Source organism: Falco biarmicus, chromosome 3, assembly GCF_023638135.1.
Source record: "Falco biarmicus isolate bFalBia1 chromosome 3, bFalBia1.pri, whole genome shotgun sequence".
NCBI lineage: Eukaryota > Metazoa > Chordata > Aves > Falconiformes > Falconidae > Falco > Falco biarmicus.
The window spans coordinates 114,469,581-114,496,062 of record NC_079290.1 but is presented as its reverse complement, the minus strand read 5'-3'; the positions used below and the strand labels follow the sequence as shown (position 1 = coordinate 114,496,062).

The 26,482-nt window shown below is 48.4% G+C and overlaps 1 protein-coding gene across 40 annotated transcripts in view; it reads left to right on the top strand.

Moving 5' to 3' along the window:
• EPB41 (erythrocyte membrane protein band 4.1) overlaps positions 1-26,482 on the top strand; it is a 95,954-nt gene that overhangs the window by 48,307 nt on the left and 21,165 nt on the right. For 8 of the 40 annotated variants that reach the window (XM_056333427.1, XM_056333401.1, XM_056333399.1 and 5 more), the window contains 16 exons: positions 1,854-1,958; positions 4,754-4,796; positions 6,733-6,808; positions 7,312-7,530; positions 9,714-9,801; positions 10,343-10,495; positions 11,448-11,545; positions 11,894-12,066; positions 14,061-14,177; positions 15,504-15,632; positions 16,739-16,843; positions 18,387-18,598; positions 20,402-20,458; positions 20,573-20,617; positions 21,476-21,538; positions 24,498-24,677. In XM_056333427.1, the coding sequence (XP_056189402.1) occupies positions 1,854-1,958; positions 4,754-4,796; positions 6,733-6,808; positions 7,312-7,530; positions 9,714-9,801; positions 10,343-10,495; positions 11,448-11,545; positions 11,894-12,066; positions 14,061-14,177; positions 15,504-15,632; positions 16,739-16,843; positions 18,387-18,598; positions 20,402-20,458; positions 20,573-20,617; positions 21,476-21,538; positions 24,498-24,677 (1,863 nt within the window). The remainder of the gene's footprint in view (positions 1-1,853; positions 1,959-4,753; positions 4,797-6,732; positions 6,809-7,311; positions 7,531-9,713; positions 9,802-10,342; positions 10,496-11,447; positions 11,546-11,893; positions 12,067-14,060; positions 14,178-15,503; positions 15,633-16,738; positions 16,844-18,386; positions 18,599-20,401; positions 20,459-20,572; positions 20,618-21,475; positions 21,539-24,497; positions 24,678-26,482) is intronic. The other 32 variants (XM_056333430.1, XM_056333417.1, XM_056333436.1 and 29 more) reach the window with 21 other exon arrangements.

Genomic DNA, 26,482 nt, shown 5'->3' with positions numbered 1-26,482 from the left:
TAAAATTATTATGTTGACTTACAGCACTGCAACCCCCTTCATCTGAGAGCTTTTCTTCCGCTTTATTTTGTGCGTTCTCTCACAGGGCTGTTTTGCTGTCAGGGCAATAAAAAGCTAGCAGAAATCCCCATTTCAGTATCGAAGTACTTGTGCGGAATATTAATCATCTGGTACTTGCCATTTGAGCGTAGTTCCATCAGCTTGTTTTTCCCCAGTCCCGCTGGCTAAATGGGCCAGGCGAGGGTATCTGGGCACAGGGTGCCTTGTGAAAGCGGTTACCTTGGGTGATCCTGGGCAAGTAGGTCAGCGCCGGCCGTTTGTGTAACGGCATCGCTGCTGCCGCTGCCTGGGATCAGCCGGGAGCATCACCGCCCTGCCTGCCTCCCCCCTTGCTGGGGCTGCTGGTGTGTGCAGCCCCCGAGAGGCGGCTGTTCCCCGAAACGGGGGTGGGCAGGTTGCCCCGTGGCTCTGCGCCAGCCTGCTGCAGCGGTGCCTCCAGACACCGGCAGGCTGCTGCTGGTGGTGGTGCGGTGGGTCCTGGCCTGAGCAGGACGTTAGAGGTCTCTTTCTGTAAGTCCAGAGGGTCACGGAGAGGGTTAGGGGGACTGCTGTGTCAGCGAGACCCTCTCGAGTTGACAGGTACCCTTGGGTTTAACGGCAACATACTCCTCCTCTAGCATTTTGAGGATTTATTAAGGCTTAGTTGGGATGGAATTGCAAAGGTGTAGGGCAAAGACCAGCACAAATGCCTTTATCCAGGAAGAAGTGCTTTCAGGCATCCTTTCCAGTCGACAGCCATGGAAAGTTTTGAATTTCCATGTGTCTGTAAGTGCCAATTCCTTGAGAAATACCCAGGCTGGCCATGCGCCGTGTTACCTATGGACTCACAGCGTGCGCACTGAGGACCTTACAGCTGAAGGACGGGAATAAAACAAGGCTTGGATCGGTTGCCATGCAGAGACGACTAAAAGGAGAGATGTGGGCACAAGTGATGCATTAGTAAAGCTTATCTTGCGTCACTGGAACTGCACTTTCTTTTTAGCAAAGCCTCCGATAGATGTAGCTGCTTCTGGTTACCATAGTTCTGTGCCTCAGGGGTGTTTTCCTTCATGCTTTTGGACTAAAAGGGTGTCTGTTCCTCGGGCCAGTTCACTTCTTCAGGATTTGGAGGCGGGGAGGAGGGGGAAAAGAGGAGATAGGAGTGCTCAAAAGTGTTATTTCTGGAGGCAGGGAGCTGTGTGCTAAGCAGCTTTTGGTGCGTAAGGCAAAACTGGAGATTCTGGGTTTCATCAGCAGGTCGGGCAGGTGAAAAGGCTGCGGAGACGATGGTCTTGGGTTCTGAGCTGCTGTTCCTGTCGTGAACCCGGTAAAGTCAGGTTGCCCCCAAATGGGAGACTTCAGCTGTGGGTTGGAGCAGCAGTCTCATACCCTGCATTGATCATCTTTTGACGAATGCCTGCTCGTCGGAGCGCCTGGCCCTGGGAGGTGTCAGTGCGGTGGATGTACCTTGGGGAGGGAAAACCGTACAAATCCTTGGTGTGTGTTGACCGTGTTGAGAAGCTCGGCTTTGGAGGGGGGGTGGGTGGGGGGGTGGGGGTGGTAGACACGGGGCTGGTGGTAGCAGAGAGACCCGCTGCAGTTCCCAGTGCTTCTCTGGTCTCACGTTTTATGCCCGATGCTCTTTCCTGTAAGGGGTACTTGCTCAGAAGCGTCCAGGAGATCTGCTTTGGAGCTGATCAGGACTTTTCCCCCTTCTAGACAGTGAACAGTGTGGTTTGATGCCATGCCCTTGTCCCCTCTCCCATGAACAAAAACCAGCCCGTCCTACAGAATTTCTTTCTGTCTATTTGCAGAAACACGCCAAGGGGCAGGATCTACTTAAAAAAGTCTGTGACCACCTCAATCTCCTGGAAGAAGACTACTTTGGTTTGGCCATATGGGACACACCAACCTCCAGGGTAAGTGTTGAGTGATGTTCTGCACCTTGGTGTGTTCAGCTCTTTCAAAAGATATCTTCTTAAAACTCCTTTCAGTCTCCTCCCCGAAAAAAGGAGTAAGAGGGTCATCACAGAGGCAGAAGTTGTAAATGCACGGTTACAGAGGGTGGATTTTAGTTGGAGCGCTACGTGAGTGTGGATCTTCACCTGGAGAAAATTCATTGTATTAGTTTACTGCAAAACGATGCTGTTTTGTAAAGCTGTAGCTCCCGAAGTCAGGCTGCCCTGGTGCTGGTGTCAGCGTCGGCAAGGTTTGGTCGGGGCTGTCCAGAGCAGTTTTGAGTCGAGGCTTTGACACCTTTGAGCTCTTCATACCAAAACTCTTACTCATACGGTTTCAGTTTAAGGTTTTTGTTTGCTTAGACTCAAGCAGTGTCTTATCTTTTAAACCCTTGGTTACGCTTTAACTCAAACAATTATTCGAGCTGTCTCCTGAAGCTACCCAAAAGTGTGCTAAACTGAAATCAGGGGCCGCTTTTATGTCCTTTAGACCAGTTACGTTAGTCCACACTGACTGGTCCAGTGCTTCACCTGCAGTTACTGTGGCTGACGGGTGTGTGTCACTAAGTACTTAATAACTGCAAGTGTGAATTTTTAACACACAGGCAAAATAACAGCCCATCGCTGTGTGGGGCAGGTGGAGCTGTGTCTTGGCTGTGTTTTGCTGTCTCTGGTATCTTGCTGTTCTCTTGGATGTGAAATTTGCTTCCATGAGTGTTGGCTTTTTTTATTTTAGGAGTTTGTTGCGCTTGCAGAGGGAGGGATAGGTGTGCTTTTAGATCCAATTAACAGCAAAAAGTTTAGCTGGAGCAGCTCAGCTTCTCACACTCGTGCTGTGTGTAGCTCACCGCTGCATCTCGCAGACCCCCGGGACTTGCTCTGCTCATGTCCAGGCGTGCTGGTGTCGATTCTTCTGAAAGCAAAAGCATGCACCTCCTTCCCTTCCAGCCGACAAGGGCGAAGAGGTTTTGCAGCTTTTTAACTAAGGACTGAAACCAGACAGTTTTGTCAGGTTTGTGTCCCAGAGCTGAGAGCTGAGGAAGGTAAAGCCACTGTGCTTGCGTTTAGCTCCAGTGCAGAGTGGAGGCTCTGATGGGAGAAAACACCATTTTGGTTTGTTTTTTTTTGACGGGGGAATCTTTCTGGTTGTGTTTCATTGAACTTTGAAATCTGAAGCCCCATCTCTCTCCTGCTGTAATTTTGAGCAAGACCCGACATCGAGTTCCTGATTCACAGGTAGAAATGATCTTAACAGGAGAGCAGCCGGTGAGCTTCTGCACCTCACTTGCAGCTGTGCGGAGCAGGCGGAGACGCACGTGTGTTTTCCTGGACAGGGAAGAGTTGCCTGCGGCATTTCCCACCTTGATATTTAGGAAATGCACCTTCCTGGGGACGGGCGGTTTCCCACGTGGGAATAGCAGAGGGTGACAGTGGGAGCAGGAGGTGGTGACAGTGGACGGAGCAGCTGGTCGGCGTGAGCTGCTCTGAAAGGGAGGATTGTTCCCCACCGATTCGTGATGGAGCGTGGATAAAAGTGCTGTTAATTGCTGTGCCCGTCATTGTCTGCAGGATCAGGCAGGGTGAGTGCCGAGGATGCATGACTGCACCCTGGGCTTGGCTGCCTGCAATCCAGCCGTTACCGCTGCAGTAACGAGTGGTCGTGGCACCGGCGTGGACTGCTTAAAACAGTGGCCCTAAAAAGACAGCAAGAGGCACATCTACCTTTCAAATGGCTTTTGTATCCCCAGTTTTGTAGTTAGAGGGGGCAAGCGTATAAAAAGATAAGATTAAATGTAAGTATCGCTGTCTCTCTGACATGAAGTTACGTGTCCTGGTCAAGACAGATTAGCTTGGGGGATTCAATGAGTTAATTCCTTCACCTTGGGAGAACTGGTCATCCAAATCCTGCTCAGGGCTTGTGAAAATGAAGAAGGTGATTTAATGCAGCCCCTCCAGGAGGGCTGTTAGCACCACGCTGTTGCTTTCAGTGGGGCAGACCCTGACCTGTGCAAAGGGAAAGGCTCAGACTTGATGTGCTGGGAGTTGCTCAGACCGTGCTGGCAAAAGCAGGAGTTGTTATTCGAGGCTTATGTTGCACCACCATCCCACAAACCCCAAATTACAGAGGAGGGGAAAAAAAGGATGTATTTCTAAATTTGTAGCTGAGATAATTACTAGAAACTTGAGTCATACTTAAAAGAGATGGAGTTTATGTCACACTCCTGTAAAAGAATCCAGCCTTCCCCAGCAATTGGATGCTTTCACTCGTATTTCAGTCATTAGGTTGTTAAAAACCATAACTAATAATAGCAAGTCTTGGCAATCTTTGCTCTGAATAGGGAAGGTATGGAGACAGGGTGCTTAAAATGAATGCAGACATCCCATTTGCCTATTTTTAAAGGTTCTGGAGGAAAAAAAAAAAGGTATTGCACGAAAGTCCAGCCCCTTGTAGCTGGAAGTGGTTGCAACCATACCTGCTGCTATGTGAGCCCTAATAGGCCTTTTTATTTTATTTTTTATTTTCTCCTCCTGTTCCTTGTGCCTCCCCTGTGGTACCTGGTAGGTGAAGGTTTGGCAGTGCACCCACCGAGACCACAGACTGGAGTAAAAGTTGCGAAAAAATGCACTGTCTCTCCAGTTTCCATGGCTGTGTTCATGTCAAATATTGTCTTTTTGCTGTATTTTTAGCAATTTGCGGTTTTCTGTGATGTTTCCGGAACGTCTGTTAAACTGTGAATGTTTTTATCCTCTTACAGACGTGGCTGGATCCTGCCAAAGAAATAAAAAAACAGGTTCACGGTAAGTAGATCGAATGTATCTGGTGGGTGAGGGTGGTTTCTCCCCCTTCTCTAAATAAACGTGTCTCTGGGGGACCCGAGGGTGGGTGAGGGTTCAAGTGAGGGTGTCTGGCAGGGATCAGCACAAGTTCGAGCAGTCTGTGCATCCTTTCTCTTCTTCTTAAGTACTTACTGATGCTCTAGATTTAGGGAAAAAATGTCATTTCCTTGGGAAAACATAGCTTGGGGTGTGTTTGCCCTCTGCAAACCCACGCTGTCCTTGCTACCATGTGATGCTGAAACACGAGATCTGCTCCCAGTTGGAGGATGGGGAGATAGGTGTCACTAGGAACCATTTAAATCTCAGATGAGATTGGGAGAGCAGATTTTTATGCTGTAGCAAGGTTTTATGGACATTGAAGCTGTTTTGGGGTCCAAATAGGGGTACTGGAACGATAAATGGCTCGAGTAGTGTCAGGGCAAATACCAGATGCTCTCCAAAGTTCTGTTTTACAGTTTGCTAGCGCTGAATTAGTGCAAGATGAGGGCAGTAAGCAAGTTAAATAAATTTTAGAAGCTTTTGTCTTCTCTCAGGAGCAAGCTGACTGCTTTGAAAGTAAAATACTGTTTTACATATGCTTTTGTGGAGGTGCAGAGAACAAAGTGTGTCACTGAGTACAGACTGGGGGGAAATGCTGCAGGGCCAGGGAGCAGGAGAAGCTCCTGCTCTCACCAACTTCTCTTTGAATCGATAGCAGGATGTGTGTAAAAGGCATGAGCTGCTCCAGCCGTGCCGGTAAAATTCAGCTAATAAGTGTAATGAGCAACCTGCTATGGAATCTGGGCCCCTGAGATGGGTTAAATGGCAAATTGTTTGATTTTACTTGAATATAATGTACGCATGCAATGTGTGTCGGTTTAGGTAACCTCTGCTACCTCACATGTTGTCTTGGGAGTAACTTGTTTTGAACCGCGTGCAATGAAAACAACATGCCTTGTGTTTAATCCCAGTTATGGCGTTGCATAAGAAGTAAATCCATGAATGCTGCGTCCTTCCTCTTCCCTGTTTGAGATTGCGATAAACCTCTGAGCAAGTTAAGCGCAGGGGTATCTCCTCTTTCTGAGATAAATATTATTCTGAACTAGTGTTAAAGGACACAGCAAGGGGGAGTTATAACTATGAAAATTACTTTTGAGTGCTTAATGGGTCAGTCAGGACTATTTTCTGTGGGTAGATGGGATTATTTTAAAAAAAAAAAAAGTCACTCCTTCAGCTGTGTCACCTAGACTGTCCATACCACGTATAACACCAGTTCTGGGTGCGATTAGGTGGATTCTCGCTCCAGTTGATGCCTGTAACGGTGCTGGTACGAGGTTTGCAGCGAGCTGTGTTAAAGCATTTAGGTCTGGACTTGTAAAGCTCTTCCCGTCTCGGCGCTTGCTGGTTTCACCCAGGGGTTGGTGCTGGTGTGGTGCCGAGTTTGAGCAGCAGTCTGACCACCCGACTGATGCGTTGGGCTGCCAGGCGGCTTGGCCCATCTGCTCTGTATGAGAAACTGGAAAATTGGGTCAAGTGATAAAACAATACTGATTTATTAACTTGTAGCCTGGCCTCTCTTCGTGAATCCTATTTTTTAATCAATGAAAAAATGTGTAATTTAGCCTCTTAGCAATGAATTTAATTTTTTCCACAAGTTGTGGTTTATTCCTGTGTGTTTGCCTGCCCTGTTCTGTTTTCTCCTGCTCGTACCTTAGCTCCTGCAAATGAAATTGTACCTTACACCGTCTGTTAAGCAGCAGCTCGCTGTCTGAGCGAGTAGCATTAAAATCAGTATCGTGATCTGCCGGCTGTATTTTGAAGGTCGGATGGGACATTCCCCGCTGTTTTTGTAAGAAGTGACTCTTGCAAAGCTGCTCGGGTGTGTTTCATTTTCTCAGCCTCTTCTTTGCCATTGCAGGCGGCCCCTGGGATTTTACCTTCAATGTCAAGTTTTATCCACCGGACCCTGCGCAGCTGACGGAGGACATAACCAGGTGAATTAACCTGCTGCCAGCCAGGGAGCTCACTCAGCAAAGCAGTGGATGTTGGATCTGTAATGTTTGGGTAGTTTTCCATCCTTCAGCAAGGAGATCAGATGTCTTAGCGGTTTGCAAGGTTTTTTGTTTGGTTGGTTTTAGTGGATGTGCGGGATGTTCCCGCTCTCCACTGAAGTCCACGTGTGTAGAGCAGTGTCATTTATAATCCTGGCATGTGTGTGTTTGTGTGGAAAAGTAAATTTTTACTTAAAAACGGGATTTTCTGATGAGAAGTGTCCTCTGCTCCCTTTGCGGAGTGCAGGTGACTTTAAAATCCTCCTGTCCTCCACACTGTTTACTGTGGGAATATTACCCCATCAGTAAAAATACAAGTAGGAATTAGAAATGAGCATCATTCTGCATTCATCAGTGGCATGAAAAAAGAGACACAGTTTGATCCTCAAGTTTCTTAAGTTTCTCTGTGTTCTCGGTAAATAGTATTTTGCTCCCCCCTCCCCCAGGTATTACTTGTGTCTTCAGCTTAGACAAGACATCATTACGGGGCGGCTGCCCTGTTCCTTTGCGACTTTGGCTCTGCTGGGTTCGTACACGGTCCAGTCTGAGTTGGGAGACTACGATCCTGATCTGCACAGCCCGGATTACATCAGTGAATTTAAATTGGCCCCAAACCAGACAAAAGAGCTCGAAGAGAAGGTTGTGGAGCTTCATAAGACATACAGGTGAGGTACAGCGGCTGGAGGACTTGTTCCTGCACAGCAGCCTGAAATAATGGGAATAACGGGGCTTTCTGGTATTTTCCCCATGTCTGTTGTACACTTTAGTTTCCTGCTGCACCAATTTTTTTTTATGTTGGCAACCAAAGCTTTAGCAGTAAGGTGTGAATTTTCAGCTACAGAGAGTATCAGCTTTTTTAAAAAGATCTGATACTTTATAACAAAATCTTTCTAGAAGCTGGAATTCTTTTTTTCCTGCATGAAGAGCTGTTTTTAGAGAGCAGATGCAAAGTCTTGCGATTATTTATTAACAGGTGCTCTTTTTCAATAGTAGGGCTGTGAAAGTGGGTTTTATTTCATGTGAAAAAACAGTGTTTGCTTGTTGTAACCTTGTCCTTTGCCTTTTTTAAAATATATTTGCTTGGGGATTTATGTAACTTTTGGATTGGAGTCTGGTTGGAGCAGATCTCATCTCTTTGTACGCGCTGTAGCCTCCAGCGTGTTTGGGGTTTTCTGCTGCCACGTTTCATGAGTAACGCTTTCTAACATGGAAATGTTCCAGGTGTTGCAAGAGCTATACACCTGCAGTTAGGCTGTCCTCCTCGGGTGACCTGGGCAGATGTGTCTTGGGTTGAAGGACTCCTGGGAGAGTCCCCCTGGCACCAGGTTGAAGGGTGACAGTAACCCAACCTCTTCCTCATCATATTTTGAGCTTATTTCATTGATGCTCTGGAGTGCTTGGGTTGCAGCAGCTGTGTGGAGCCGTGCGCCGGAGAGCAGCCCGCTGGCAGCTGCTGCGCCCTCCTGGAATTACATTTGGGTTTTAGTGGGGGTGAAAATAATAATAAAAAAAAAAGCACCCATAAACCCGCTTAGCAATATGGAGGCCTTCAGCCAGCAGCCCCTTGACCTGTGAAAAGCTGCAGGCTGATGCGCTGGCGAGAAGGGAGCGAGGAGGAGCGTGGCAGGCAGGCAGGGAAGGGTGGCCGTGTGACCAGAGCCGCAATTAACACCTCGCTCAGCCCCGCAAATCAATACTTGGAATTGATTCCCCTCCATTTGCGCCGAGAGGAGAGGAAATGAGGGAAAATAAGTACTGGGCTGCTGACAAGCTTCATGACTTGAAGTCAAAGGCCATTAGCTGCCCTAGAAGTGGCAGAGCATGTTGCTGAATTATTCATGGCTTCATTAGAAGGATACTTCAAGGTATAGGATGTAGTTATATTTAATCTGCTAGCATGTGCGAGAGGAAGCAGCATGTACTCGTTTAATTTCTGGTCTGTATTCTGTGAACATTAAACTGTCAGGGAGTTTTCAGTGGGAAAGCTCTGCTAAACCACACTCTGCCTCTCACTACTTCATTTGCAAAGGACCAGGCACGTGTCGGAGGTGGCAACTGCTCCGGGGGTCTTTCCTAGAGGATTGTCCTCACAGTTGTCTTTGTCTGCCCTGTCTCCCACCACTGACAGCTCTATTTACCTTGCACACGAGGTGCATGCAAGTGCTCAGTAAAAGGAAGACGTCAAATCAGGGAACAAAATGAAATGTATCCAGCTGAATCCTCTCCCAACAGGGCTGTTAGATGCACCTCATCCACCAGAAACTTATTAACAAGGGCACTTCAGTAACGTTGATAAATAGCCTCCATTATGAGGATGCTGCTGTTCAGTGAGGTTGTGTTGCATTGCCCCTCCCGCAGACAGGGTACCATCTGCTCCCAGAAAATGTCTCATTCATCTGGCCTGCTCCAGCAGGAATCGCTGCTGCGTGGGCTCAGCTCTCCGGGCGTTTGGTTGGGAGAACAGCTGGGTTTGGGGAGGTCTGGAGGCAGGAGGTCTGGGAGGATGGTGCATGTCATCCTTTGCCTTCGCCTGGATCAGTGTTTCTTCCTCTGGATCGAGTCTTGTGCCCCTTCTTGCACTTCCTCGCTTTCTTCCCTCGTGTCTGTACAGCTCCACAGGTGTAAAGCACGTCTGTTTTATGAGGATGTCTCAAAGCACAAATTCATGCGTTCAGAGTAATTGAATAATTCATCGTCTGGGCACAAATTTGTACTGAAAGCAAAAGAAGATCTTAGCGAGTAAATGGTTTTGTGAAGTCTGGTCTGTCTCCTCCTAAAAGCCACGTTAGGGGAATACTAAAAGCCACAGTTATTAGGGGAATACCAAACCCTTTCTCTCTTTCCCCAGATCCATGACTCCAGCCCAAGCAGACCTGGAATTTCTTGAGAATGCAAAAAAGCTGTCTATGTATGGAGTTGACCTTCACCAAGCCAAGGTGAGAATCAGCGTGTGTGCACCCGCCTGTGGATTTTGTAATTTGATTATCCTTCCCTTGCAGGAGCAAATTTACCTATTGCAGGAGGCTCCCTTTGAAAGATGTGGGAAGTATGGGAACACAGACACACAACAGAAATGCCTCGAGCATTCTTGCAAGAGAAGCGACTCTCCCTGATTGCTTATTATTTATATATATCAGGAAGCTTTACAAAGCTGCTGGTGTAGACGGGTCCTTGCTCTGAGGAAGGTGGAACATAAGGCTCTGACCCGGCAGCGTGAGCCACTGCACTTGGGGAGACGCAGGATAGATGCTAGATGAGCCCTTTGGGCAAGCAGCATCGCAGGAGAGATGGGCAGGAGGGAGGAGGTTGTAAGAGAAATGCGGGGGAGAAGCGAGCCCGCTCTTGGCTGCGCAGGGAGCTGAAGTCTGGGTGGTTGGAGATGGGCTGCGGGGGAGAGCGGAGCGGTCACTTGGAAGGCAGATGTTCACCTGGAACTCGTAACCCTGACACTGCTTAAATCCTCACCTGCTTTCCCAGGACTTGGAAGGAGTGGATATCACTCTGGGAGTCTGTTCCAGTGGCCTTCTTGTTTACAAAGATAAACTGAGAATCAACCGCTTCCCTTGGCCCAAAGTCCTGAAGATTTCTTACAAGCGCAGCAGCTTCTTTATTAAGATTCGGCCAGGAGAGGTATGTCCTGGCTTCTTTGTGCTTGTGTCGTCTTTAATTGCCTTCTGATTATCACCAGCGTGTGTGCTTCACTAAAACACGGTGAGGGGAGGGAGCAGGCTTTTCTCCTAGTGAGCATCCTGCGCTCCGTCAGGTTCCTGCTCTGCCCGGGTGTTCCGACCTCGCCGGAGCTGTAAAGCAGCAGATGAGGGTCTGAACGCGTGTCGCCCAGCACCACCAGCGGTGACGATCTGAACGCGTGTCGCCCAGCACCACCAGCGGGTGACGATCGGTCTGAACGCGTGTCACCCAGCACCACCTCCTGGCACTGCTTGGGATTCCCAGCATCCAGGGGAAACCTGTGGGAAGCACACCCGTTGAAAGTGGGAGAGGACTAACTCCTTTTTTAGAAGCAGGACACAAGACAAAGGCTCTTCATCTTGCTTTTATTTTTATTTAAAAAAAAAAATATTAAAAACCCCAGACACATACCTTTTCAGTAAGACTGCAGCAGGCAGGGGGTGGCTGCCCCGACACTGCCTCTTGTGAACGGGGAGATCCCCAGAGCAGACTGGGCACTGGAGAGACGGTGGGGAGAGAGGCTGTACTGGGGCTCTGCCTCTTTCCTTCTCCTCTTCCTCCCCCTGCTTCAGCTGCCGTCACCCAGCCTTGCAGGAAGGTCCCTTTGCCATCCCATCCAGCAGCTGGGCAGTATGATGGGGCAAATGGTTCTGAACGGTTGCAAAACCCACAGCACGCTCCTCTGCAGAGGCCGGCGCATCCCAAGGGATGGCTTGTGGCCAAGCACCGTGTGTTCTCAGACCCGAGCTCCTCCTGCACATTGTGGAGTGAGTTGCGCTGCTCTTGGGCTAGGCCAGCAGTTTGTACTGCAGCAGAACAGGTCGATGGACTGGGCGCTGCACTCCTGCCATGTTTATTTCGTGCTATACTTAAGTCTCTGTATTTTCTGCAGCAAGAACAGTATGAAAGTACAATTGGGTTCAAGCTACCAAGTTACCGGGCAGCGAAGAAGCTGTGGAAAGTATGTGTTGAACATCACACGTTTTTCAGGTTGGTTTTCTAAACGGTAGGCTCACCTTGAATAACTAATGCTTTAGATTAGCTGCTGAAAATGAGCACTCCTTCGGTGTTCCTTAGGGTTTCACAAAAATTGGAGTGAAATGGTTGCAGAGACATCAAGTGTTTATATTGTGATAAATTTTAGGTAGCTTTTGCTTCAGAATATATGTAAGACAGGGGTCTTCCAGCTTATGTAGATGTGGGGCTTGTTGTTAGTGCCTGTTGTTTTGTTAATCAAGTGTATGCAAGAGACTTCTTTAATTTGTATTTTAATTTCTCTTTACCTGCCACTTCCTAGATCTGGAGGTATGATTTTTAAATTGTGCATGTGGTTTTCAGGCTGACTTCCACTGAGGCCATCCCGAAGAGCAGGTTCCTGGCACTGGGCTCCAAGTTCCGCTACAGCGGCCGGACGCAGGCACAGACGAGGCAGGCGAGTGCCTTAATCGACCGACCTGCTCCCCAGTTCGAGCGGACGGCAAGTAAGCGAGCCTCCAGGAGCCTCGATGGAGGTGAGTGTCTGGTGCCTCTTCCCTCTCCGTGGCTGGATTCAGGAGGATGCTGAGATATTCCTTAAATATCACTTAAATTCCCCGCTCTTTTTTTTTTTTTTTTCTTAAAAAAAAAAAAAAAAAAAAAAAGCGCATAACTTCTCACTTTAATACAAGACCCAGACATAAACCACAAACCAACAGTAGTCCCAACAAGAACTGACTGACGAAAAGGATGTAGGTGGGTGCCAAAGGCTTATGGCAAAGTTCTGGTTGTAAAGATACTTCCTTATTCAATCTCAGTGCCTTTTGCTTTTAGCACATCGGGAGTTAAGCTATTCTAGGATTTTTTTTGTTTAATGTAGCTTCTTAAATTACATCGTTTTCCTTGAGGGGGAGATTTTTTGCTACAACTTTTCAAAACTTCTTCAACAGCTGATAAAGTGATGCTAATGTTGCAACTTGGTGGCATATCAGTCAGGTGGGTTTGTCCCTGGCATTTTTAAAAGAGCTGGCTAGGAGCAGGCTAGAAGTGGTGAGGCATGGAAGGGGGAGTGCCTAAGTTTGCTCCTTTTGATCAGGATCATGAGGTGCTTGTAAAATTAGGATCTGGGGAAAGGGCAGCATCCCTTTGCACCGAGAGGATCCAGGGAGAAGGGGGCATCCCTTTGCACCGAGAGGATCCAGGGAGAGGGGGGCATCCCTTTGCACCGAGAGGATCCAGGGAGAGGGGGGCATCCCTTTGCACCGAGAGGATCCAGGGAGAGGGGGGCATCCCTTTGCACTGAGAGGATCCAGGGAGAGGGGGGCATCCCTTTGCACCGAGAGGATCCAGGGAGAGGGGGGCATCCCTTTGCACCGAGAGGATCCAGGGAGAGGGGGGCATCCCTTTGCACCGAGAGGATCCAGGGAGAGGGGGGCATCCCTTTGCACCGAGAGGATCCAGGGAGAGGGGGGCATCCCTTTGCACCGAGAGGATCCAGGGAGAGGGGGGCATCCCTTTGCACCGAGAGGATCCAGGGAGAGGGGGGCATCCCTTTGCACCGAGAGGATCCAGGGAGAAGGGGGCATCCCTTTGCACCGAGAGGATCCAGGGAGAAGGGGGCATCCCTTTGCACCGAGAGGATCCAGGGAGAGGGGGGCATCCCTTTGCACCGAGAGGATCCAGGGAGAGGGGGGCATCCCTTTGCACCGAGAGGATCCAGGGAGAGGGGGGCATCCCTTTGCACCGAGAGGATCCAGGGAGAAGGGGGCATCCCTTTGCACCGAGAGGATCCAGGGAGAGGGGGGCATCCCTTTGCACCGAGAGGATCCAGGGAGAGGGGGGCATCCCTTTGCACCGAGAGGATCCAGGGAGAGGGGGGCATCCCTTTGCACCGAGAGGATCCAGGGAGAGGGGGGCATCCCTTTGCACCGAGAGGATCCAGGGAGAGGGGGGCATCCCTTTGCACTGAGAGGATCCAGGGAGAGGGGGGCATCCCTTTGCACTGAGAGGATCCAGGGAGAGGGGGGCATCCCTTTGCACCAAGGGTACCAGAGGGAGCAGTAGCAGCGTTGCTTTGAGCCCTGAGGTTGTGCAGCCACCTGGGAGGGAACAGCACCCGGTGGCCAGCAGCAGCCAGGCTACCCCTGCTCCTGCTGTGGGTTTACAGGGCTGAGCAACACCCCAAGCCTGGGCTTTATGCCTCGGGGCCGGGAGGGGAAGGGCTGCTTGGTTTGAGCTCGGTACTGCAGCAAAGCAAGAAGCCAGCTCGCCTGCAGTCTGGGCGTGCGATGTTACCTAGGCGCCGTACACCGAGGCGAGGGGACTGGCACTGTTGGTTGCCCCTTGGCCGTGCCCTGTAGACTCTTACGACCCCAGATGATTAGAGAAATCCCCGCTGCAATCCCACACCCAGATGCCAGAGCTTGGAAAAGAGCAGCCTGTGAATGTAACGCTTCTGTCCCCATTGAAGTCTGCAGCCTTTTTCCATCTGCTGTGTGGGCAGTTGTTAACATGTGCCCCATTTCTTCAGCTAAACGTGCGACTCAAAAAGTTCAGTTCAGAGCCGTAGAGGAAGAGAAGCAGGAGGAGGTGGTGGTGGTTGAGGTTCCTGAACCAAAACCCGCGGATCAGATCCGAGAGAAGCCAGGTATAGCTGTGGTGGTGGCTACAACTCTGCAGCACCTTTCCTGTCCTTCATATGCTTGTTCCTGACAATTCAAAGTTTCACCAAATCGGGCGGCTTTTTTCTTTTCTCTGCAAGAAGAGTTTCACAGTCAGAGGACAGACAGCCCAGCAGAGCTCCAGCTCTGGGAGACTCATTAAGTTTCCACCTTGCACCTCGTTAGACTGCAATTCTTGCAGGGAGGTGGGGAAAAGTAAGGATGTGCTGGCACTTGTGAACTGTCTCCTTATTAAATTTGGGTGTTTTTGTAAATGTGGATTAGGAAACTTTAAAGTTTGATCTTGAGACTTCTTATATATCTGAAATTCTTCACCCCGGGACCAGCTTGCCATTTTTAAAGGCCGTTCTGGGGTTTTTTGGGGGTTTGAGAAATGCCACCTATTTTGCTACATGGAGCTTATATTTCTCTTAAGATAAGTACTGTTAATAAATTTTAATAGATATTGATGCCTTTAAGAGGTGTGTAGGTACAACAGCATATTTGAATAGTAATAAGCGTATCACAGCAGCAGTGTTGTCAAATATTTGCAGTCTTCATCACTTAAATAGCGAATGCCTGTGGTGCATTAGGGCTGGAGATAATTCATATGCAAATGCCTTGTGTACTGCTCCGCTTCCCTTCTTCCACCCTGAATTTTTCACAGCACATTTCTGACGCTACTGTTTTTCTGGTATGAATGTAGATCAAGCTTTCACAAAGTAGCGTGGCAGACTGTCTCCTCACCACTGCCTTGCCTTGAATTCTCGCTAGTCAGCATCACCTGGTAGGGGAAATAAAAACAGAAGGTGGAGAGTTTAAGACGCCAGGGTAGACGGCTCTCTGTCTTAATTTTTAGATTTGAAGTTGATCACTCAAGTACATTTAATTAAAGCTGCTAGTTTTTATATAGTTCTTTGTCTAGAGGAGCCTGGGAGTGTTTTCCCTGCATTTTACCAGCCAGCACCTGCATCTCTCCAGAGCTGGCAGGCAGAGCCCGTCCCAGTACCGCACTGGAGAGCCATTCATGTGTCCCCACATATCCCTGCCCGGACTAGGGGCACAGCCGGCTCGTGGCAGCCTGTTCCCCCGCTCATCCAGTGCCCTGTTGGGCCTGGCAGTGCTAGACAGGCTGATACTCAATTGTATGTTGGAAAATTGCTGTTAAGCTGCCTGGTTTAAAAACCTCCTTGCTATTCTCAGCTGCTGCCCTGCAGAGGCATCTCCTCTCGCTCTTTCCTCTGCTGTGGTGCCCGTTGTGTGTCCCTGTGGTTCTCCAGCTGCTCTGTTAACACCTGCAAACCTCTTTCTAGCCAAACAAGCTCTTGAAACTTTTGAAATGAAACCCATTGCAGAGGAGGAAGAGGAGGAGGAGAAGGTAGAGATGGTTAAGGTTCCTGTTGCCAAGCCAAAGTTCCTGGAGCCGTTGCAGACGTGGTCAGGTACAGCCACAGCGGCGTTTGGCATTGGTGTGGCGCCAGCGGCCGCCCGTGCTGTGACCTGCTGCTGGGTTGGAGTGATGCAGTGCTGTAGGACAGAGGTTGCATCGTTTGTGGTGGTGCTCATTGCCATTAAAATCACACCCAGCTTTGCAAGTGTGCTGTAATGCGTGAGCGCTGCTTTAGCGGGGTGTGCCTCCGGGTGAGACGAGGAGGTGCCGTGCCTTGGCTGTGCGCCTGCGTGTTGAAATGAGTGTGCAGTGGCCTCTTAACACTCCTCTGTTCCTGTCCCTTCTCATAAGGTTCATTCCCCTGAGCTGTAGGAATGTGTGGTGCCTGAAAATCAGGTTGTGTGCCCCGGGACTGCTGGAGGTCACCTGTGCTCTGCTTTATTTCTTCGCTTGTGAGCCTGCTGCTTCCCTCCTTGGGGAGGGGTTTCAGAGCAACTCCACTGCTGCAGACAGATCCACCCTAATCGTAATTAAAAGCAGACTTGGTTAGTCATTGCAGGAAAGAGGAGATTGAAGCCGTGGAGGGAGGTAACTGAGGGCTTCACCTGTTTTCTTGATTATTATGAAAACCACTAAACCAGCCCCTGCACTCGGATGGACGTTGTCCCACGGGACGGGTTGCGGCAAGGTGCCAGACATCAGCTGGTGCCAGACATCAGCTGGTGCCAGACCTGAGCACAGCCGGGGGCTCCTGCTGCCACTGCCCCTTCTTCTCGTTCACCTCCTGCACTTCTTCCTCCTGTTGATGCTTTTGTTCCCAGTAGGGACTGTTTTCTTGGCCAGGGTGGTGATGATTGATGTTTTTATGTCTCATGTTTTGGAGAGGTGCTTTTTACTGTCTTAATCATCATGTGTCAAAATAGCCAAAGGTAGTTAATTAAGGAAGACTTAATTTAACACAGTTCTGGACAGCACAGAACTCATCGTTGAATGGCAAAGGAAAAGCTTGGTATCTGCTGTTTTTCCTGCATGTCTGGATGCTCTGAAGCACTGAGGGAGAAGCAGGAGAGGTGGCCCTGCAGATTTACTGATGTGTCAGTATTTCCTTTGCTACTTCATCTTCGAGGTGGCGTTTTAACACAACCATAACTTTTTTAGCCAAACGTGCTCTTGGCAATGTTGAGATAAGCCCAGTTGAAGAGGAGGAGGAGGAAGAAAAAATGGTGGTGATGAGAGAACTAGAGCCGGTTCCGAAGGAGTCAGGTACCGCTGCGACAGCTTTGCGCACCCAGCATCCTCCTAACCCCGACTGTCCCTGCCATCTCACCGTCCCTCTGTACAACCTCCCTGGCGGCTGTCACTGCTTCCGTGGCATAAATACACCGGGACACGGCTCTGGTCGTCCTTCTGAAAGGATAATGCACTGTCTGGCTCACAGAAATGAACTGCTTGTGCTGAGGAGCAGGGGAGATAACGGAGGCGGCGGTGGTGGTATGGGTCGTAGGGCGCATTTTCTTCAAGACGTGGTGTCTGGGATTTTGTCTTAAAAGTATCATTTCAGTCTCTGAGAAATCAGGCTCTTTTTTGCCCCTTCTTCCTGTATGTTTTTGACCGCAGGGATACTTTATTCTGTGCACGTTTTACACACGCAGATGAGATGCAGTTATTTTTTCAGTGAAACAGGAGTTCTTACTAAGGAGTTGCTTAAAACTACAATTTCTTTTTTAACGCCAAATTTTATTTGTGTCTTTGACTAGCTGGATGGAACTATTAACCTGCTGTTGGCTGGGGTAGGTTACATAGTGTGAGCCTTGCTGCGTAATCTGTGACTTTTAAGTATATGGGACCACGTCAAAGAAATTATTTTAGGTGACTAGGTATATTTTTAGTGGAACGACCATAAAACCCAACATCAGGAGAGCAAAATAGCTTGTCGCATCTATAGGTATGCACAGTGCATTAGTTGGGGCTTGCTTTGTTGCACAGTACTGAATATTTCGGAGGTGTTGGGCTTTTCAGGGATCGGGAGCTGCCTGGGAAATCAGGAATTAAAGGAAAGGAGTAGGCAGTTGATTTTGTGTGTACCTAGTGCTTGTATTTTAAGACTGTCATCCTCTGGAAAGATGATTTTCTGGCAGCATGCTGTTCATTTCTGCACTGTCACTGATCTGAAGGTGCTGGGTATCTTCTCGCGGTGGTGGCTTGGGCTGCAGCAGGAGATACCCATCCTGGGCACGCACCCCCAGCCTGCTTTGAAACCCACCTGGAAGTTGCTGTGAAGTTCTGTAGAGCCATGCCTGTTGGTTATTGGTTTTGTTTTGAATTGCTGGAAACACTGGGGAGATGGGGGAGAGCTTGTGTTACCCTTCCAGAAACCATCCGTTTCTGGTTGAGGGGATGCCAGTGAGTCAAGAACTCACCACAGCTGTGTTTCTATTTTAATGGTTGCACTGGAATGGACCTTCTGTGTCAGTTGTGTGTGAAGGACCCAGCAATAGGTGGCACAATGTCAAGAATAGATTTGCCTTTCTGGTGTGGCTTCTCTGCAGAGTGCAAGCTTGCTTTTTGTAAACCATTTGTTGAGGGGCTTTATTTTGTTTTACTTAAACCATAAGGAAAATAATCTCAACTTTCCCATACTAAATGCACGAGCTGCTTTGCTCAACATCTTTATTTCTTTTCCCTTTTTTTCCTCCTCCCTTTCTTTTTAAATGACAGCACTGTAATTGGGAAAGGCTTTGCCTAGCACTTTAGAAGCGTTGCCAGCTCTGAGCCTTATCCCTGTCTGTCTCTCCCCCATCCTCAGCAGTGGCTGTGATAACCCCCGAGAGGAGTCCCCGTCCCACCTCCGCCCCGGCCATCGCTCAGAGCCACACCGCAGAACCAGTCCCAGCTAAGCCTGATGCGAAGGATGAGGCCGCTGCATCCAAAGTAGAAAAAGAAACAGCAAAACCCGATGTGAGACGTGAAGAAATCCTACCGGACAAAGCCAAGCCGGAGCCAGCCGACGCCGTGAAGGTATGTCAGACCGGAGCCTCTTTGGAAGAGGCAGCGCTTGTGCCGGGCTGCAGCATTGGCTCTAGAAGCCGCAGCAGCTCTGTGCACCTTCCCCTCCCAGCTGCCGAGGGGTTTATCCCTCTCCCAGGCTTCGGGTGGGGGGTTTGGGTCCCAGAGAAATCCCAGTCCTGCCCTTCCAGGTGCTGGGAAGGAGGAGGTCGGGGCGGTGAGGTTTTGGGGGTTGCAGCCGAACTATAAGCGCAGGTTGCCGGTGCGTGGGTAAAGCCAGCCAGGTCTGCACCCGAGCTGGTGGTGCTGGAAGCCAGGGCTCACCGTGCTGGGCTGTCTCTGCTGGTTCCCGCTATGACAGTGGGAGGCAATTCCAGTGAAACTGGGGATACAGATCTGGTCCGCAGCCCAGCGTCGGAATGCAAATGTTCTGTACATCGATAGGCATTCACTGGGAGAGCTGCTGATGCCTTCCTGCAGACCGGGCGGGAGCTTTAGTTGTGAATGGCACCGCTGAGACCTTGGGGGGTTTATTGTTAAAATGAAATAATTTTTTTTTAAAAAAAAGCTTTATTTGCTCTTTCTACAAATGTCTGAGACCTTTGTTGGTGTTGATGTATGTTTATTGTTCTCCTAAGTCAAAATGATGTGCAAAATTATTGTTCGTATTATAGTGTCCTTAATATTCTGCAAATTTTATTGACTGAAACCTTCCAGCGTTGCAGTGGAGTTGTACCTGGAGATACAATTTTCACGTTACCCCAAATACTGAGCTATTCTCAGCATTACACATTTTTGCTATAACATGTCATACAGCGGGTCTTGTTCAACACATTCCAGGGGAGATCGCTGTTAATTAAGGTTGGGAGATGGAGGTGAAGAAAGGCCAGTTGCTTCAAATAATTTGGTGGCCTGTGTGACCAGTAGTTGTTAAATGAAAACGCTGAAGGGATCTTCAGGCTGGCACTTCGGAGTGTGCGTCGTGGCACATAGTCCCTGTAATGCTGTTCCCGCATGGCTGCGCACCCTCCCTAGCCTTGAACCAAGAAAAAGTGAACTTTGTTCCTCCCAGCTCACATATTACAGGGATTTTTCCTAAATGCTTAAACACTGGGGTTTGATATTTTTTTTTTGTTTGTTTCTTTAAACGTAGATGTGGGAGGAAATTGTGGATTTGAACATGCCAAATTTACCCTGTTTCTCAAACATAGCTGCATCACTTCTTACAACACCCACCCATGCTTTCGCCCTCAGAGTATCTGGCAATTCAGTTTCCCCAAAATACTTCCCTAAAAGCATTAAGACAGTCTTGGCTCTCTACTTACGGACAGTAAAGAACTTAATTTTGTGATGTTAGGCTTGAGTTTGGTAGATAGGTCTCTTCTTACTGACTGTGAACATCATACCTGTGCATAACAAATAATTTTCTGTTTTTAGAAGGGCTGTGTTCGTTTGAGCATGTTGCTTTTGGTACGGATTTCACGGGGAGATCCAGCTGCAAATGAAATTTGAAAACATTGCCTGGCAAAGCTAACTGCAAGTGGGAAGCCCTTCTTCAGAAGCACTAGAGAGCACTGGTTTCAAATGCAAATAATTCTCAAGCTAAAGGAATTATTGTAAATGTGCTGTTAACTAACAGGCTGTGGAGAGCTGCGGTGTCATTAACTCTTTCCGGAGGGCTGCATGTTGGTTTTTGCACATCCCCCCCTACCATTTCAAAACCAACTTTATGCAGCTGTGTTTTGAAACTAAATGGTCTCTTGAAACAAGTCTACTAACAAGAAATGTTTTTACCAATTTATTTCTTAAATGTAGGTGAGGAAAACACACATTGAGGTCACAGTACCCACCACGAATGGTGACCAGCGCCAGGTTTGTGCTAATAATTCAGTTAGGTTGCTCACTTTTTTTTTTTAAGGTTAAACAGTGAGGTTCAACATAGTTAAATGAACCAACAACTTTTTTTTTTTTATCATTGCCCAACAGCAGCAGCCTGCAGAAAAAGAGGAAGAGCTGATAAGAATGAGGAAGGTTAGCCATTTTACACTTTCACCAAACAAATTTGCCATATCATTCATGCATCTGTAACCTGTTTAAAAAGACAGTGCTCCAGTTTCTTCATGTGCTTTGGGTTGGGTTTTTGTTGGTTTTTTTTTTTAAACTGCAACTATAGAATATTTGATTTTAAAATTAAATAGCTTTTTGTCCCATAGTCTGATTGCTAAAATTATGCATGTTGAATGTTCAAGAGAAACACAGTTGGTTTGATTTATAAAATATATCTTCTGCATAACAAATTTAGCTTGAAACCAAAGAAAATTGTATAGTCTGCATTCCAGGAAATGCAAAAAAAAAAAGTAAAGAAAAAAAAAAAAGTATAATGCTTCTTTTTGGTATTGATTAAGTAATAGGGAACATATCCAGGATGGGAAAGGTGGTTAGGACATCATTCCTGTGCACACTGAGACCTTGTAAAAGTTACACCAGGCAGTGCAGCCCCGTACGCTGGGGTGGGCGTGCATCGCTGTCAGGAATGTGAAGTTGTGACTTTGTGCAAGGCTTCCACAGAAAACCGGTAAACTGTCCTTTTGTGGTGAGCGATAGAAATGAAGGCAAAAGCCAAGGAACCCCTGGGAGCTGTCTCTTTAAAGGACTCATTGCATTTCCCCATTCTCCATGAGCAAGACCCCCATTTCCCGGTGGTGGCCCCACGCTGGCGTCCCTGTGGCTGGGTCCCCACCCCACGCTGGCACAGCGCTGCACTCCCAACGTTGAGTTAACTTTTTTAATTTGCCAATTTGTCAATCCCGCAAGAACAACATTTTAATTTTTTGTGCTTTTCTTTTTTCTTTTTTTTTTTTGTTTCCCCCTTTTCTTTCATTTTCACAGAAAAGATCAAAGAGGCTAGATGGTGAAAACATTTATATCAGGCATAGCAATTTAATGTTGGAGGTTTGTATGAACTCGAAGCTTTTTTCAGTTTGCCTAGACCTTCTGCATCTGCGCTGAACTTTTTCTTCCTCTTCTGCTGCTGCCTTTGTTTTGCATGCTGTTGCATGAGAGACCTTTTCTTATTTTTATTTTTTTTAAATACGCTTTTGCATGGTGACAGTAAACATGACGATGTGCAGGCATTCTTCCTTCTACCTCTTCTGACTTTCATTCTCTCATACTTACCCAAAATACATGATTGGCAGAGCTGCCCGCTCAGGTCTGCTCTGAGACCCCCTGGGTGCTCACGGTGGCATCAGTCGCATCAGTCGTGGCGGGGAGGGGGTGGGGCTCATTTACAAGTTTCTCCTGGCTTGAAATGAGTTGCTTTCCTGGGGGAAAAGGCAGGCAATGAAAACGCAAAATTCAGGATGAAATCGTCACCGCCGTGGCGTTGGGGCCTCCGTGACGCCCGTGTTGCTTCAGGCAGGAGCGAGCCCTCCTTTCGGACGCTGGTGCAGCGATGCTTGCAGCGTTGCAGTCCTCCTCCCAGCGCTTGCTTGCCTCACTGCATCTTCACGCTCCCCTGGGCCCCATCCTGCACCAGCACCAGGTCCCCTTGGGGCTGACACGGGGGCTTGTGGTCACGGGGGGCTTGTGAGAGGGCAAGAAGCTGTTGCGTCCCTCCACATACAGCTCTTTGGCTGCGGGAGCGCTTTACATTTGGTTTGGCCCAAGCACGGTCTCAGAACAGACCATGCCAATCATATATTTTAATTTTTCTAATACACTGTGTTATGGAAGACGTTTTGTGGCTTCTGATACTCTGTTCCTGTGTTACGTGTTTCTACTCAAACTTACAGCACCAGCAGCTGGTAGGGTTTCCCTGGTGGTATCTCTTGAAAGTCAAGCGGACTCACTGCCTTCTCCTAATCCAAATTTTAAAAGTTTTGCAGCTTTTGGGTGGCTTTTTCTGGTTTGTTTTGTTTTGGGGTGGTTTTTTTTTGTTTTGTTTTGGTTTGTTGTTGTTTTTTTTTTCTGACTGCTCCAACGTTGAGCTTTTGGCCACCAGCGAAGGGTCTGCAGCACGACGGGCAGGGCTCAGCTGCCGGAGCGCTGTGATGACTGTGCCTGTTGCTTGCTTTCACCCAACTCGAACGGCTCCGTCTCCCCAGCCCCAAACAGAGCTTTTTCATTGCTTCTAACCCCCTTTTTTCCTGTCAGTGCAATACTTGGCTCTGACGCCCAGTCTCTTCTCCAGCCCCTTCCCTCCCCCTGCCCTTCCCACCGGTTCTGTTGCAGGTGCTCCAGCCCTCCCCTAGAAAAGGGCTGACCCCAGCAGCTCTCACCCCCTTTATTCCTTTTTTTTTTTTTTTTTTTTAACCTGTGCATTTGGCAGATCAGATGTTTTTCCAGCAGACCTCACACCTCCCGAAGCTGACGCTTGATTTTAGTGGAAGCTGTTTAGCGCTCCGTGCTCGATAACCCACGCTCCGTGTTCTTACAAAAAGGGCAGAACAGGAGGAGAAGCGGTACTGCTTGGCCAGCTTGTGCCTCAAGATGCTTTTGAGACCCGTTGTGGCTCCATGTTGCTCCTCGTGGCTTTAGCTTCTCTGCCAGCCCTCCCAGGACCAGCTCTGGCCCGTGGTGGACAGCCGAGGTGGTCTTCTCCTCTCCAAACCAGGAGCAACTGTTGGGCTCCTGGATCCAGGCAGGGCTTTACCTTGGCATCCTCAGCAGACTTATTTGGGCTTTTTTTTTTCCTTTTTTTTTTTTTTTTTTTTTTTTTTCCTTCCCACCCCCCACAAACTAGCAGATGCTTGCCTTGTGCTTTCATCCAGGACAGATGCCAAACCTAGTTTTTTTATCTCCCAGAACCGTGCCAAAAAGAGCAAATGTTAACGAGGCGTTTGGGTGCCTAGCCCTGCGGAGGGAGGGCGGTGTGTCCTGAGTAAGCTGCAGGGATGCAGGTATTTGGGTGGACGCCCTCCTTTAGGGATCTATTTGCTCTCCCGTCTTCTAAAATTGATGGGATGAGTAACAACTAAAAGCACAAAAATAGCAAAATTCCCCCATGATGCTTTTACTGACCTTAATTTCCCCCTTTCTAACAAGTGAGGCTTGCTGCTTTTTGGCACTGTCCAGAAAAGCTGTTGTTTGGCTTATGCCTATTTTATGCAAAAGCTTTGTTATCAACAAACTCTGGTTTGCTTGCAAGGAAAAGCTATTTTTAAACAAGTTGAAGAGAGCTGACTTGCCTTGAAGTCTGTGCAGGTGTGCTGTAAACTGGCATCACAGAGTAGGAATCTCACTTTTTCCAGATGAAGAGTTTTAGCAGGAATCTTTTTTATGATTGATCGGGCATAAAGTAAATTCTCGGTTTGATTTTTAAAGGGTTGTCATCTCATCTTCATTTCAGAAGTCTTAAAACCTCCTGTGGTAGCTCCTGGAGGGGTGAGATGAGAGGGGGAGGAAAAAGGCAGTGGGGGTATTCTGGGACCAGAGATAATTCCTGGTGGGATGAAAGAGAAATAGGTATGAAGAGAATAAATAAATCTGGGAAAACATTTCTTTACCGTTAATTGCATTTGTACCCATGCATGTTCAGCCTAGCAGAGGGGAAAAGAAAGCGAATTCGCCCAGTTGAAAGGCATTGAATTAAATCACCCAAACAAACGTAGTCTTGCAACTTAAAGTAACCCACGTGGGGAAACCCCCAGAGTGTCACCTGCTTGGGGTGAACCGATGGCATGTCCCGCTCCTGGAGGAGCCCCCGCTCTGTGCCGGTGGCAGTTTATCCCAGTTAATACAAGAGGGGAGAGGAGAGAGGACGTTCCCTTTCGCAGTGTGTTTGCAGTGTGAGCACAGTTGATGGAAGTCGGCAACAACTCTGCTGAGCGCAGCTTTGCTATGCGGCAGCCTGGGCGATCGCAGGGGTCGTCTCTGCGCCTCTTCATTTGTCCTGTCCTTTTGCTGATAGGATCTAGATAAGACCCAGGAAGAAATAAAGAAGCATCACGCCAGCATCAGTGAGTTGAAGAAGAACTTTATGGAGTCCGTCCCGGAGCCTCGGCCGAGTGAATGGGACAAACGTTTGTCCACTCACTCCCCTTTCCGAACCCTCAACGTCAACGGGCAGATTCCCACGGGAGCAGATGGAGTGAGTACCTTGGTGGCGTGGGGGGGGGCGTGCACTGCGCTGTTCCAAGGGACAGCGTTGCAATGTAGGGTTCAGCCTCAGCTCCCCTTAGGTTTTGGTTATATTGAATTTTCCATAGGTAATATTGACTTTTAAGATGTAGAATAGTCTCTGAGGCAATTGATGCTTTAGTCATAGCATCATAAAAATGCGATTATTTTTTTTTTGACAGAAAAGAGTGTAGGAATTCCTCATTGGTTTTGATGCTGTTTTTCCTAGTGTTGCTGTCATCTGTGATGCTAGAGAATGTACTTCTCATGCCTGTTTTGGGGACTGGCTTATTCCTGGTGCCAGGGAATGCATTTCTCCAAAACGTGGGCAAAAAAACCAATCCAAAACCCAAACACCTAAATTAAAAGGAGTTGTTACTTTAGAGATAAAGTTGCGTATAACCAAGCGGAGAAGCACTGGGATGGTATAAATTTCCAAAAGTCGCTTTATCCTCCAGTTAATCCAGTGTGTCATTGGGTTTAGTCTTGCATTAGGATCTGCAGGTGCTGATCTGCTGTGGAGGCTTCAGGAAGACTCTCAGGGGGCTACAGCAGGGCTGTTCATTCGGGATGGAAATCTTCCTACTTAGAGTAACATTGTCTGTATGTTGGTAGCCACATACATTCACAGTTGCTCTGCTAATTTCCTTAAAAAGGTAATTTTTCAAAGAAACCAAGTTGGAGTGGCAGAGATCTGTCTGCCAACTGGTTTCTTTTCGGATAACAGACAGCTTCTCTGTTTAATATCGGTGTTACCTAGCTCAGACGTGAAGCTTCTGACTAAAACTGTAGTTAGCACCCGTGGTGATCAGTCTTTTAAATAGTAAATGCCGTTTTTCAGTACAAGTGAAAAATCGCATCCTGGCTGCAGTTGTAGGCTCTCTCCTGGTTTAAGCCACCCTCCTCCCCTTCCTGCCCGCAGCGCTGCAGATAAGCTTGTGCTTAATCTTCAACCCATTGCAAGGGAGATACTTTTTAAACAGCAAGAATCTTGCAGTGGACGGAGGGTTGTTGTAACAGGTACAAGGGGTTTTAGTGGCCACCTTCACTACAGGCTCCACAAAGCGTAGAGGAATTCCATGACAATTAGAGGTTAGAAAACCCTGCTAGAAAAACAAACGCTTCAGAACTGGTCAGGGTTGATGGTTACCCTTGGCATTACCCTGTTTAACACATGGGTGGACGAAAGTTCATCCTTCGGCTGCCGAGTCGCAGGGTGAATTCTGCGGGAATGTGGGCAGCAGAGCGGTGCGGAGCTCAGCCCGCGGTGCCGTGGGGTTCCTGGGCGTGCGGGTGGGAGAGGGCCGGGGCTCCAGCCCCACAGCTGCAGTTCAGGAGTGATATTCTTGGTTATTATGAAGAATTTCTTGCGAGGTGACTGCCTTGTGAGGTCTTGGGGGGCTGCTGTTCAGGGTAGCTGGATGGTGTGGGCTTTCCCCGTCTGAGGCTGCGGTGATCCACAGCGATGCAAGAATTGGGGTCAGCCCTGGCTTTGCATTTCTAGAAGTTCCCCCTTAATCTGATCCTCTCTGAAGTGGTCTTGGCTCTGAGGTGGACACGTTCTGCTGTGAACTTCCAGAAATGCATCTTCACCAGGCTCTTACCAGGGGAGGGTGCTTCCCTTCACCTGCGCATGTTTAAGGATGGTAAATAACGCTGCAAAGCATTCCCAATTCTGCTCATGGTGGTATATTCACCCTGTTGTAGTGGCCAAAGGGTATTCTGCCAGGGGCTGCTTTTCTGCTGTTCCGCTATGTTTTATTGCAAGACAACTGA